Raw genomic sequence first — 14,382 nt, forward strand, 5'->3', positions numbered from 1 at the left:
AATAATATATTGAAATTAGCACATAAACATATTATAAAATATAATATATATATATATATATATAATGTGATATAATATATAAATTAGTACAAATTAATATATTTTTTTAAAAAGGATGACGTGGAAATATATTTAAAAAATTTTTAAATGTTAAAAATATTTTTAAAATTTTATAATAATATTTTTTAAATTATATATATCATGATTATGGATAAAAAAATTTTTATCACACGTTTGATTATTTCCTGAAAAATATTTGATTGTTCCAAATGTTTACCAGAATTTTCAGTTAAATATCGTTTACGTTAAAAAATAAAGATTTTGATGTCAAAGAGCTCCTCCTACCTCATCAGGGACCAAGAAATGTTGGTGGAGATGACACGTGGAATGCGGGAAAAAGGGGGTCCCACTTAGAGGATCAAATTGTGATGGCGACTTTTTAAACATTTGATGGGGATATATTTTTGGATAATTGTTTAAAATAATTTTATTTGTCTTCTCCGTGAGTACAGTTTATATGATCAATCGTATTAAATAACAAGACACAGACAGTTTTCATTTTTAACCTATCAATACTTAACAAAAATCAATCATTTACCTATGATTTTCAGCTTTCATGATCAAATTCTCATAAAATATGACAAAAGTCTAACAAGAAACTTTAATAAATCCAAATATGAAGATATATATTTTGTTTGTTTGTTTTTTTAAGTTAATGTTTCACGAGATTTGCAGGGGGAAAGGGATTGAAATTGGTATGCACAACCGGAATTCAGAGGTAGGTGTAATTTGGTTGATTAAATTTAAACCGAATTTGTTTAAGTTTAAATTTGATTCGAATAAGTTTAACTTAAATAAGCTCAAACTCAAGCTCAAATCTAAAAGTTTAATATTTTCAAATTCAAACTTTAAGGTGTACAACTCGTCCAACTCATGAACTTAAAATTTTTGATATCAAATGATAATATTTTAACCAATATAAAAATGATATCATTTTAATAATGAGTTAAATTAAAAACTTGAATCAAACTTAAACTCAACCTTTTAAAATGAGTCAAACTCGAGCTCATATGAAACGAGCTTGAGCTCAAATTCGAACTCAATTCTATACAAATTGAATCAAACTTAAACTTGACTTAATTCAAATCCATACTTAGCTCTAATAGATAAATTTACGAGATTATAACACTTAAAACTATTATAATTTTTTTCTATTAAAAAAATCAAATTTTGTTCTTTTTATTAAAGAGATTGCTCTTGCAAAATTTTCTATTGATAAGAATAAATTTTCAATATTCTATATTAAATATATCAAATAAATCCCTTTGCTTCAAAACAAATAAAAAAAAATCGGTAACTTTAATAAAAGTACTGAAAATTTAATCCTTTTTATTAGAAAAATTTTAAAATTCAGTCCATTTAATAGAAAAAATAAAATTTGATCCCATTAATTGAAAAAAAAAGTTATAGTTTAATACCTCCAAATGATGTTGTCCTGATTTACATCTACAAATAATGTGCACAAATTATAATATATCCCCACATGATTAGAAATTATTTTATCTTTAATTCAAAATTATCAAATCATACGATGAGATATCATCATTGATGCAGTTTGTGCACATTATTTTATTGTTTTATAATAGTTGACCCAACTATTGTATTGTAAACAACATACAATAGTGAAGCAACACAATCCCATTAGAAATTATAGCAAACCATGAATAGAAAATCAATCCAAAAGCTTCTCACGGTGCATCTAACTAGTAAATCATCTATAAATTAAAATTATGTTTTGTTAATAATAAAGTTAGAAGCTCAAGGGAGAATAGAGTTTACAATATTATGCGTCAAACTCCAAGGCTCAGCATTGGCTCCAAGCTCCTAATTCCTGAGAGAAACATAAATTACCTTGGGTGTGTCTGAAGGGTGTCGTCCGATTACGGTCTATGAAGGCCAAAAGTTAGGCATATACAAGAAGTTACTGAGGTCCGGTGGTAAGTGCATTGTCTAAATCGGCAATCAAGTCGTGAACATCTTCGATTCCCACTGAGATACGAACAAGATCTTCAGTTAGACCTCTTGCCTCGCGCACAGCTGCCGGTATGCTTGCATGGGACATAAAGCAGGGCATGCTTATGAGAGACTTCACGCTTCCTTAAATATAGAAGATAACCACTCAGTGAGAGTTGAATTACAATGCAATATCAGTTGGGTTAGTTAAAATAGATTTGCGCAAAGGACATCTTCATCAACACTCATTGATCTGGCTCATATAGATTCTTGAATTAATTCATAACATAACTTAAAACTAATTTATATGAAAAAATTTGAAATCATATTTGCACTTTGATTAAGAAGTGTAATTACCAAAACTGACAGTGATACTGAAGTACTTTGTTGTCTCAACAATATGTTTTGAGAGTGCCACTGATCCTGTCAGAAAGCTAAGTACAGAGCCTGGGCCCTTTGCCTGCAAGAACAAGCATGACGTATTGATGGTAAGGATTTTATGGGAATAACAGACTTGAATTTAAGATCCATCTATTTGACTATAACCTGAGAATAGTGTAAATCACGTCCAGGATGACCTGGGAGACCAGCACAGTTAACTTTCTTCACCCGAGGATGGGAAGCAAGGAACTCAGCAATCTTTTGTGCATTCTCCTGAAAAGGTATGAAACAGCATTATTCGAACATATTTGACGGTGAATCAACTGAGATGCATCGCATAAATTAAACTTATTAAGTTCCGCACTCAACTTGCATATATATCAGAATTTACAGGACCACACAGAAGATTAATAGGAGGAAGAAGCATTATTCAAACATAAGAGGACTCGTATACTCATAGTTGACTAAACCAGAACCTGTTGCTTCTCTACACGTAAGGCCATGGTCTTGATTCCTCGCAAACAGAGCCAACAATCAAATGGAGCCAATCCAGAGCCTTCAGCATTTTGTAGGAAATACAAGTCTTTTGCCAAGCTGAAGTATAGATGGAGGGGAAAAGTTAGAAAGGGAAGTGAATATAAATAATTGACAAGAATAGCAAGTTGTAGAAAGCAATTAAATCAGAAATAGAAGAATATTAATGATCACCAACAAAAAAAATTGAAGTGATAATCACATTGACTTCCTTGTTTAAACTCACGGAATAATTATATTCTTTTGTGGTGTCGTTTTGGATGTCACAATAAAAAATCAATTTTATGATGTTATACGATCATTAAGCACAATTAATATGGAAACAGAGTCAGAATCCAATCTAATAGGTTCTTTACAAAAAAAAAAGTGATTTAGAGCTGACGTTAGAGTTGTTCAAATGCAAATTCTAAAATTAACTTAAACCTATTATTATACATAAAATATTTTTAAGTTATTAAAAATGTTAAAATTAATATTGGGAATTTTAAAAAACATGTCAAATTTAAAATCCACAAAGATTATTCTAGCTGAAATTGGAATGATATTAACTTCACAAGTTATTTACACAAAGATTAATACTTTATGAAACATAAGAAACTAAATGAAAATTTACTACTTTCTAGTAAAAAAAATTTACATGAAAAAAAAAATTTATGTAAATTAACTGTTATGGAAACACATTAATGAAGAATTATTGGGGAGAATCCATAGACCAAAAAATAAAAAAATTCATTTCAGAAAGAGATAAGGACCTCCCAGATTTAGAATGCGTTAGCAAATTTCACGGACTTTAGATCATAATTGCTGCTGTAAGGTATGTTCCTATTGAAAATGCACATTCAATGTGTTCTCAGTATCATATCAATGCTATCAACTTCTTGCTTTTTCTATTTATATTGTATTTGTTTTTTGCCTGTATTTTGATGGAGTGCAGTTCTTCCAGATCTGCAAGTGACATGTTGACTGATCCTTTTTAAAATCTACATGCTATGTACACAAAAATTATGATATTGCTCACTTTTTCAATGAAACCACAGTATGGAAAAACAAAATGATTCACATAAGTATTCTAGGAGTGCACAAATAGAGAGAGCAAGGGCTAAACCTTTCCCCTTTTACCGCAAGCACGCCAGCCATGACATCACTATGTCCAGCAATAAATTTAGTAGCTGAATGCATCACGATGTCTGAAAAGGAATTGCACAATCATAATTAAGAATAATTTAATATAAAAAATAACAGTTCATTAAAGTCAGGACATATCTCCACATGTTGTTATACCTGCACCAAGTTCCAGCGGTTGTGATAAAACAGGAGACATAATGCTATTATCGACCAACACAAGAGCACTATGTTCATGTGCCATTTCAGCAATTTTCTAAAAGTGTAACACAAATGGAAAAGTAAAGAGAAAGCATCAAAAATATTTAAAAACCACTACCAAAACAGTAATGAATCATAAAGAAACTGATTTAAATCCATGCTCATATTCAAGTAAGAGCAGTCAATGCATGGCAACTGCATTGTTCCAATAGATTTTATGAAAAATCCAACACAAGATATATTTTCATTTTTATAGAATTCCATGATAGCATTTCTAAAACACATTATATTTAAATTATCAAGCATGCTATATCTGCTGATTGTAAGATTTAGTATATTTCACTCATCATACCTGCAGTTAACCAATCTGAAGTCCTCAACAATATATATATAATTATAGAAAAGTTAAACACTATACACGAATATCGGATATTTGCAGCCGAGGGTTGGTCGGACTTTCAAGCCACACAAGCTTTGTCTTGGGACCAATAGCAGAGGCAACCTCCGCTAGATCAGTTGTATTCACACGTCTGCACATTTTCAATCAAGTAATCTGAATTTTTAATAAAGGAAAATGCATTACAATCAAAATGAGAAATATACTAACTTCACCACAATCCCAGCTTTTGGAGTTACTCGCGATAACAAACGATCAGAACCACCATACAGGTCATCTCCAGCAACAATTTCTTGACCTGGATAATCAAAATATACAAGAATATTTCAACATCTGCCATCACCAAAAAAGGAAGAAAAATTCATTTATCGAAAGTACAGCGCAAAGAAAGAGACACTAAAAGCATACTTAATTTTATAAGAGTAAAGTATGAAAGTGAGAAGCACCATTTCCGATGAGATGGGTGACAGCAGCCAAAGCAGCCATTCCACTGGTGAAGCAAAATGCTCGATCCGCCTTATCAAGCTTTGCTAGGAGGCTAAAAAATCAGTAAAAAAGATTCAAATGAAAACTCACAAGAAAAAAGACATGAAAAAATCCAAAAATTCACAAGAAAAAAGATATGTGAGAGAATCTAAAGATTGCAAAAACCTAACCTTTCCAATGCATCTCGTGTAGGATTTCCACTTCTGGTATAATCATAGGGACCATTTTCTATTGCTGATGGCTTCAACAAAAAGTCAACACAAATTAATACCACAAGGACTCAAAAATCCATATGGCGAATATGGCCATGCTTCCAAAAGAACAACTACAGTATAAGTTCTTTCCAAGATTCCCACCCCCTTCTCTCTCAACTATACGATTGCACAGAACTATTCTAAAATCAAGATCATGCTTTCTCTTTCATAATCTTGATGAACACAGACCTCAAGACAGAAAAATTTGAAGTCAAAGTAGTCCATCAAGCTTACCTGCTTAAAAGTAGCTGTCTGGTAAAGGGGTATACTCACTGCATCATAAGGATCAAAGCTACTCTCAAAATTCATCAACAATGTTGAAACACTAGGCTCCTTAACACTAGTTCCTGCATCATGTTAAACAAAATTACAGTAGTGCCAATACAACCACGGGCTAAAGTAAACATGAACAAAATAAACAACAGCACAAACCTTCGCAACACTCTGTCAGATCACCAACAGCAGCTGAAGTGCTCACATCCATGTCCCTCTCCATTGAACAATTTAAACTGAATTTCTTCACAAACAATAAACGGTTTTCCCTAAAGTTAAATTCTTTCCTGATCCACAAACTTGTTGGGGAATTCCCAGGTATAGAACCCTATAAGAAACACCAAAACAGAATCATTTCATAAGTGCTATTCCCTCAAGAAATAAAAAAAAAAAATCAAATTCAATAAGAAAACATGAACACAACGTATTGGCATACGCCACACTTTCTTCTCCATATAAGCTAGCTAAAATATGAGAAGTTGTGTTGAACTAAACAAAAGATTAATGAAAGAAGAAACACACTTACTTGGTTGTTGAGATCAGTGACGAGCGAGATAAAGAAGGGCTTGAGAAACAGAGAAGAGGCCATCATTAACAGAACTCAACCACTAGCATTCCCACTCCCACTTCCTTGGCCTTGCGTCCACACAGAAAGCCACTTCCACGCCGGGTGTTTTGTTTTGTTCTGCTTAAGTAAACCCTTTTCACTGTGTCAGTTTTTGAGAAAAAACCCTCCAAGTTTTAACAATTTGAAAATGGCAAACCGACCCGTTGGGTTGGGACCCGAACCGCACTTTCAACGGGTTAATCACCGTTTCATTTTAATCAGCTTTTGTTAAATTAAAGGGGGATTTGGCTAGTAATCTATAGCAGTTGTTTTTGATCCTGAAAAGACAATATTTTGCTTACAAAAACCCTTGAGTAAAGTGAAAACGCAAAGATATGGCTGCTAGGTTGCGGCAGGTTGAGGGCGATGAGTCAGTTGTTTTACGCGTCACTCACTCGAATATCAAAACCTTTGCTGCTGATGTTCGTTTTTCCCTTCAGGTTTTCACCATCAACACAAATAATACTGTTACTTATGAACTAACTTACTTTCTTTCTTAGATGATTATTTCTTTTATTTTTTATTTTTTTAGATGAGTGTGGAATCTGTAAAAGATAAGCTGTGGAGAAAATGTGGTACATCTGTTGATTCAATGCAGCTCGAATTATATGATGACACAAACTCTAAAGTTTCTGATTTGAGTGATAATTCTAGACCTCTTGGATTTTATTCGCCTCTCAATGGGTTTGTCTCCTTTATTTTATTTTGCTAATTCTTGAAATAGTTGGTTTATATAACTATTTCTTATTATTTACTTCCATTACACAGTTTTTAAGCCTTCACAAAGTAGAGGAAAGCTGTTGGTAGCTAGTGCATTGTAGCTTAAACCTAGCTAATTTTGACCGGTGATTTCTAAAATGTTATGTTGTAATAGTTGCAGGACTTTTATAGTTTGTTAAATTGAAAACTCAAGTATTGAATTATCTAATATTAACTGAAAAATACCGGCATATTTTTTTCTGAAGCCTGTCTTATTGATCTACTGGCTGTTTTTTTTTTTCTGGTGATTTTTTTTTTCTGCCTTGCCTATGTGCATTCCATTTCTGATTGATTTCATTTGGCCTGTATGTCTTTTCTCTATGAAGGTTTCGGTTACATGTCATAGATCTTGACCCCGCATCTGTAACCTCTGGTGGCTGGCTTGAAGACACTTCGCTGGTGGAGAAATACACTATACCTGAAGATGAGTATTGCAAACGTGATGGTAAGTTCCACAACATATGTTTTCCTATCTTGGGAATGAACTTGTGTGCTAGGTTTTCATTTCATATTCATTAGCATTATGAAACGCTTTTGAATAAAAAAACTTAAGAGAATTGGTATAACTGGTTAATCAAGCCATTGATATCAACTTAATAGAGCTGATATAAGGTGTTATGGCTTTTGGGGGCAGAACCTTATATTGAGCTAATCAAGCTGGTGCTGTTGAAACATAAGTTAAATTTGAGGCTAGAATATAAATTGAGCTTGCTCAAGGGCGTATTTGTTGTGCCTTGGCCTTGCCAGGCAGCATTTATCTTACCAATATTACTAAATTATGAACGGCAACATTATTATCCTTTACTAAGCCTTCACAGAGTTTATTTTGGAGGCAACTGTATTTTAATTGTAAAGTATCATTGTAATGTTTAGGAAAAAAATGCAAAAAGACATGTAGCTAAAGAGCTTGAATTCACTTACATATCCATAAAACTCTACTTAAGTTTTTTTCTTTTGGCAAAGTGTTCTTTAATTGTGGAATTAGATTCTAAATTATTTATGGTTAAATACAGTAATGAAGTTACTGAGGCTAATCACAAAAGACGTTGTAGTGTACACCCAATTTATGGCTTTCATTATCACATTACACAGCTAATGTTGACATTGTAAAGAAATTAAATTTAAGATGCTACTTAATTTAAAGATCTGAAAATTCAAGCTTTGCAACAACTAAAGTAAAATTCCTCAGGACAGAGATTACTTCTTTCTTGAAGAAAACAATTGTTTGCTTTGCTTGGCTCATTTTCTAGTTAGGCTGGAAAGATGGTGTCATATGAGATGTGATGACTTGGTGTTATCAAATTAGATATATGTAGATAAATTTAATTTTTTTACAAATCGTTTGATGTTGATAACCAATCTTCTTTGTCACACTATTGACTTTGGCAAGTGACTTTGAAGAGTTAAAGCTTCGTCCAGGAACTTTGTCAGAAATTCTTATTTGATTATTTTTTATTTTTCACTTAGATTCAAGTCTAGGAGCCACCCAATCTCCTGCCTGATCCTTTAAATTTCAGCTAATGCTGATATAATAAAATAAAATCGTCTGAGGTAGCCACCAAATCTGCTGACAAATTACATTGTAGTTCGATAAGCCATAAGGAGAAATTTTGATACTGAATTGACTGTTTCCTACAGAGATAACCAATTCTAAGTTCATTTGCTCTCTCTGTGCAGAAATTGAATTTTAACTTGTCAATGCTGTAGAAAAGGTGTAGGTCAGTATTTCTTAAAGTGGCATTATAGACAAAATGACTTGAGATGCTAGTTATACCTTAAAATTGGTAATAACAGAAATCTTATAATACATCAAGGGTTCTGTCTTTCTTGCTTTTTCTTTTTGATTTCATTTTTTTTTTTAAATAATATCTGCAGTAGAGAACTTAATAGCACGATGCATGATTTGTTTTAATTTACTATAGTGTGGAAACACAGAATTTAGTGCCAAAGGTTTTATTTTCAATTGTGTCTACTAGTAATGTGATTTTATTTTGTGAAAATGAGAAATGAGATTCTTAATGAATACCTCTTTTTATTGGGAAGCAAACAATTCAAAAACAAAGATGGATAATAATCTTTAATATAAAAAATAAAAAAGTAATAATAATCCTAAGGCTTTTAATCCCACTAATTTTGGATAATAATATCAGTTCAGATTTTCTAACATATTAAAATGGAGAACCATATTCTATACTTTAGTGGATAGTAATTTCCTTGGGTCTTCTTTTTTACTTTTGTGTACATTCTCTTCAGGTACCTTTAGAAAGTTTAAGGAGAAAATGCAATCTCAAAAGCCATCAGCTCTTGAGAATAAGGTAGGTTTCCCACATTCCATTTGTAATCTCCTGTCCAGTGCTCCTAATAAAAATTGGTAAGGGTTACAAATAATTGGTTGCATCAAGCTGCTTTCTCAATTAAATAATGTAGTAATGGGGTATCTTGAGGTTTCTTTTTCCTTCTTGTCTTGATTTTTTATTTTCTAGTGTTATTTTGATTGACAGATATCAGACAACTACATGGAAGACCTCTGTGCAAATATTAAGGTCAATTAACTCCTTTTTTTTTTCTTTTGTACTTTTCTACATATTATCCATTATAATAAATGCTCACAAATGTTCAGTTCTTCAAAGGAGAATATGTAAAATTTGCCTGAGATGATTATGGGAATCAACGAAGCTATTAAGGCTGGTAAAAATGAGCAAAAAGAGAAGTGTCAGCATTCTACCAACTGAGACTTATAATCCAGATTAATCTTTGTGTGTTCACTTTGTGTCATTTTTTTAGATGTTGGCAAGTCTTTCTTGCTTTTTGCTCAAAATGTCCTATGCATCTGTGCTTTTTCTTTCTTTCTTTTTTTGCTTTTTAACCAGAAGTATAATGACTAGAGATTCCTAACAGTAAACATGTATTGTTCATGGAATAATTATCTTTTCTTCTTGTTGAGTATACCGAAGTACATTCTATACAATTAGAAGCAGAATCTGAAATTCCTTGAAGTCAATTATTTTCATACTTGTTATCCCAATTATAGATCTTATACATATTAGAAACCAGTTCTAGCAATTGATTATTAATTATCCTGAAAAGCAAATGAGAGAAAACAAAAGGGAGACTTTGTCTTTTCTTGATAGATACAGAGTAGATAATTCCGTAAAGTCAATTATTTTATGCCACTTAGTACACCTTAGGACAAAGATTGGAATAGATAGGGGGAAAATTGAATTATGTTTTTTCTATCTCATATGATGGAGACAGGGCATCTTTCTTTCTTATAATCCTCAGAGTCAAGTATTTCATCCTACTGCTGAAATTGCTCAATGTCATCATAACTATGAACTATTTTTTGCCTGCTTAATCTGAGTAGTCTTTGCAATGCAACAACTGATCAAATGTTATTATTATTCTATTCTTGTTGTTCCTTGTTTATTGTAGAGACAAGGATTCTATAATGTGTACGGTAATAAGTTGCAAGATTCTTTATGCTCCTAGAATCAGAAAGGGTTGAACCATTCTTTAGTAATTGACAATTGCATAAATCCCAGTACTAAAGCATGTTTCTGGAATTGCTGAAGATACTTAAAATCCTGGTACAATTAGAATGTAACACATTAGAAGTTTCTAGCATTTGCATTTTTGAATGTGACTTTGATGCCATGGTTGGATTGATATGAGATAATTGTGTCCTCGTATGACTATTTCAAGAAACTATTGATGTTACTTGGTTCAGTGTGCTGGGTTTACTTGTTGACTGTAGCCTGTAATTGATATTTCTTTGCATTCAGTACAACATTTTTTAACTGCAAATGTAGATGGCCACCTTATGCGTTTAGACTATCACTTCCAACCAATTTTGGTAGGACTGAAGAACATTCTTGAATTCCACAGTTTGTGATTATACAAAATACCTTGTCTTGTTTTTGACCCTTTCACCATAATTTGTTTACCTTTTTCAATATCTCCAATACATAAGGTAGGAGACAGATGTGAAGTTGATCCAGGAGCAAAAAGAGGTGTTGTCAAATTTGTGGGTAGAGCAGAATCCCTTTCACCTGGTTTCTGGGTTGGAATTCAATATGATGAACCATTGGGAAAACATGACGGCATGTATGTGAACTGCTGTTTCATTTTCTTGGAGTTTTTTCAATATTCAAAAATGCGTTATCTAGTTTTCTAATTATTCAGTTGTCGTTGTGCATCTTATTTTTAGTTACTAGTGCTGTCTGTTTATTTTTGTATATCCTGCAAAATTAATATTTTAATCAGAACAGCATTACCAAACAAACTTTGATGCATTCGTGTTATAGATTGTTTCATATAACTTGGTAGAGCATTATGCAATTTACTGAGTGGCAAGGGTAGCCTGGGAGAGTATGAAAATGCAAGATCTTTCAATATAGCGTAAAGAAATTTGGGTATGCACTGATGAACATTAAACTTCTATGCCACATAGTACACTTTAGGGCTGCTATTATCATATGAGATACCTTTATTAAGTTTAAACAAAAAATGATGCACAGTTTAGTGAGAGCTTAGACCTTAGGAGAATTTTGCTGTTGAATTTTGTTTATAAAACTGGTTGTGCACTCAAATGAATGCACCTTCCTGTTCTGCATTTTCATTAAGTTTTTTTCTTGGACATTTTACAGTGTGAAAGGGATACGCTACTTTCAGTGCCTTCCACTCCATGGTGCAATGGTTAGGCCAGACAAAGTAAAGGTTCGTATGGCAAATTACATTATGCTTTTATTTTAAAACTTTGTGCCAATGACAACTCACTTTCCTATTAAGCGGTTGAGCCCCTTTGAGTTTTGAATCATCCTTTAGTTTAGGTCGAATAAGTGAACAAACTGATAAAGTGCACATTGATAGAAAGTTGTGTCTATAAATGATCTACAAGAAACTTCAGTCATGATAAGGAAGTTATCTTCATTCTGTATGCAAGACTGCCAATTTCTTGATGCTGATCATCCCTAATTTCAAAGTTTCCTAGCCGTTAAGCTTCATCCCTCAAGTTTTAAGCGCTTTTTGATGCTCTCAAACCTTAAAAGAGTGGCCTGTTAAAAAAATGTTATGGATTTGTACACCATTGGAAATTCTACTGCTTGATATATCTGCTTAATGCCGATGCTATCTTATATTTATAGGTTGGTGACTATCCAGAGAGAGACGAACTTGAGGAAGATGAAATATAAGCAGGCTTTGATAAGATTATGAAGATGATGCTCCGTTTCTTCATGTGACATGTATTATTGTAACATCCTATGGATGCCAGAAAGAAACATGCAAATTTGCTTAACAGGATAAATAAACAGCGAATGATTGTGTCACATTGCCATCATTATCAACACCCTCGGACATCTTGTCTGTGAGTAACTGCATTCTCAAACTTGAAAATTAACTCCTTGTGGACCATTTATTCTGCGTTAATAGTTGCAAAGAAATTTTGTACTTCATTTATAGCATTACTTGTGGAGGAAGTCATCAAAGCTATCTCAACCAAGGGCTTGTGCACAGTTCTAGCAGTGTTAGTAGGTAAGTTTGAATGAGTCTCGGAAACTATAAATAACTTCTAAAAAGTTTAAATAATTAGACTTGTCACCGGGCTGTTATTTTATAGGTTGCTCCCTATAGGTTTAGCCCTCAGAGTTACCTGGGTAGAGGGTTGCAAGACAATTAACCCTGCAGTCCTCCTCATTCTATAAGCTAATTGAGGAACCACATCAAAAGATGAGCCTTTCGAGTCAACATAGAAGCAGGCACCATTGTCATTAGAATTCTCAAAAGACATTTGAAAAATATAAATAACTTTAAATCAACAAATAATTTAGAAGATAAACCCTAAAGTTATCTCTATGAGACCTCATTAGAATAGTACAACAAAGACAAAAAGAAGGAAGACAAACAATGCATGAAGTAAGAAAGAATTTTCGATCTTTGAAATGAGTTGAAAGGGTTAGGGTTTTCTAAAGATACTTACAGAAAGGTATATGATTTATGTATGGAAATGGTAGTTCTCTTATGGGCATTTTGAGAAAAAGTGGAAAATCATCTGACCATTCAAAGCAACACTAAGGTACATGTCAAGTGTACACTCATAAACAATAGATGTAACTTACAAGACCTCATGACTTTTTAATTGAATTGATGGGCACACAACTTGTGTATGCAACACATTTTGACCAAACACGGGATGTCTATCCAAGTAAAAGAAGCAAAAAGTTTTTGTGGTTTACTCGTGCTCTTGAAATTGTAGGACAATTATTATAAGGTTTAAATTTTTTTTGAACTTCGACTCTAGAGAGGGTAGTAAGTATTATTTTATCTCATAATTCGTAAAACTAAGTTTGATAAGAAAGTCTTCTCTTTTAAAAAATTGGAACAAAAAACATAGACCAATTACTATTTTAACAATCACATAACAATAAATTATTCTCTTTGACACCATTAGTTATTGCATTAGTTATGTAGCCCTACCACTTTAAATATAAACAATGAATAGGGAAAGGAGATATATGAAGTTAGCTACATATATTCAATAATTAATTGTTTTTTTTTTCCTAAGAAAGTAAGTATTATAGACAAAACAAAGCACTACCTTATGCAAGGCAATGGAAAAAGGAACAACCAAAACTCAAGGGCCTAAAGAAGGTTACAAGCGGAAGAAAACACAAAGACAAGTCGTCTGTCCACCTCTAAGACACGCCCTAGCTTGTGGACCGATCACTGCCACAACCAAGAAGGAGCAAAAGCCACCATCTCTCCCTATCTATCAATCTATTGCCTTGATAGATTTTGAGAGAAAGTTCTATGCAAAAATAAACCTAAACATATGCAAATGAATTGTATACAAAACACAACCCTAATGTACCAGAAAGGAGAATCTATACTAGCCAAAACACTCAAAAGAAAACAGACCAAGGCATGAGCCTTAATAGAGACCTGCCAAGAAAGACTCTGGAGCATGCAACTGCTGGATTAGAGAGCTTCAGAAATCTCATAATCTGTTGTCAACTTAGCTATTGGGAGAGCTTGAACAACCTGCATTTTCGACTAAAAATTCAGATAACCATTCTGCAAACTAAACCTCCACTGATTTGTTTTTGACTTGTCACCAGAAGTTCTAAAGGTTGTCATCTTCCTAAGTAGGCACGAAAAACCACTTCTGCACCTCCAACATTAAAATTTAGAAAACTTTTCACCTCCCGAGTACATATTAGGAACCCTCCAGGCTTGCTGAACAAAGAACATTGTACTATTTATACTTTAATTTACTCTTATCAATATATATATCTACTCCATGAACAGGCTATTAATCTTTTCAGTTGGATCACTAAAAACACTTGGTTGTCTTTCGC

General features: G+C 32.8%; 2 protein-coding genes across 3 annotated transcripts; one reads left to right on the plus strand and one right to left on the minus strand.

The window, feature by feature from the left end:
- Window positions 1-1,754: 1,754 nt before the first annotated feature.
- Window positions 1,755-6,363, minus strand: LOC123220959 (cystathionine beta-lyase, chloroplastic-like). The gene is made up of 13 exons (XM_044643587.1): window positions 6,188-6,363; window positions 5,821-5,989; window positions 5,623-5,735; window positions 5,305-5,375; window positions 5,095-5,186; window positions 4,859-4,946; window positions 4,670-4,781; window positions 4,210-4,306; window positions 4,034-4,115; window positions 2,871-2,988; window positions 2,560-2,667; window positions 2,371-2,473; window positions 1,755-2,157 (listed from the first exon to the last, which is right to left on the minus strand). The coding sequence occupies exons 1-13, from the start codon at window positions 6,251-6,253 to the stop codon at window positions 1,982-1,984; spliced, it is 1,395 nt and encodes a 464-aa protein (XP_044499522.1). The 5' UTR covers window positions 6,254-6,363; the 3' UTR covers window positions 1,755-1,981.
- Window positions 6,364-6,510: 147 nt separating this feature from the next.
- Window positions 6,511-12,354, plus strand: LOC123220960 (tubulin-folding cofactor B-like). Of its 2 annotated transcripts, none has more exons than XM_044643590.1 (8): window positions 6,511-6,708; window positions 6,867-6,952; window positions 7,354-7,472; window positions 9,281-9,342; window positions 9,529-9,570; window positions 10,998-11,131; window positions 11,674-11,743; window positions 12,172-12,354. In XM_044643590.1, exons 1-8 carry the CDS (start codon window positions 6,604-6,606, stop codon window positions 12,217-12,219), a joined length of 666 nt encoding a protein of 221 aa, XP_044499525.1. In that variant the 5' UTR covers window positions 6,511-6,603; the 3' UTR covers window positions 12,220-12,354. The 2 variants fall into 2 exon arrangements, with proteins under 2 accessions (XP_044499525.1, XP_044499524.1); XM_044643589.1 differs by having other exon boundaries at window positions 6,514-6,708; window positions 6,801-6,952.
- Window positions 12,355-14,382: the final 2,028 nt, after the last annotated feature.

This window comes from Mangifera indica, chromosome 7 (assembly GCF_011075055.1).
Source record: "Mangifera indica cultivar Alphonso chromosome 7, CATAS_Mindica_2.1, whole genome shotgun sequence".
Lineage (NCBI taxonomy): Eukaryota > Viridiplantae > Streptophyta > Magnoliopsida > Sapindales > Anacardiaceae > Mangifera > Mangifera indica.

What these genes read in the sequence shown, in the direction of transcription:
- LOC123220959 (XM_044643587.1), bottom strand. Translation starts at nt 6,253, where the DNA reads ATGATGGCCTCTTCTCTGTTTCTCAAGCCCTTCTTTATCTCGCTCGTC. An exon ending in TGCAAATATCCGATATTCGT is followed by an intron (nt 4,307 to 4,669) that starts GTATAGTGTTTA and finishes TTACACTTTTAG; the next exon opens with AAAATTGCTGAAATGGCACA. An exon ending in CTTGCGGTAAAAGGGGAAAG is followed by an intron (nt 2,989 to 4,033) that starts GTTTAGCCCTTG and finishes TCTATACTTCAG; the next exon opens with CTTGGCAAAAGACTTGTATT.
- LOC123220960 (XM_044643589.1), top strand. Translation starts at nt 6,604, where the DNA reads ATGGCTGCTAGGTTGCGGCAGGTTGAGGGCGATGAGTCAGTTGTTTTA. An exon ending in ATGTTCGTTTTTCCCTTCAG is followed by an intron (nt 6,709 to 6,800) that starts GTTTTCACCATC and finishes TTATTTTTTTAG; the next exon opens with ATGAGTGTGGAATCTGTAAA. An exon ending in TTGGGAAAACATGACGGCAT is followed by an intron (nt 11,132 to 11,673) that starts GTATGTGAACTG and finishes GACATTTTACAG; the next exon opens with TGTGAAAGGGATACGCTACT.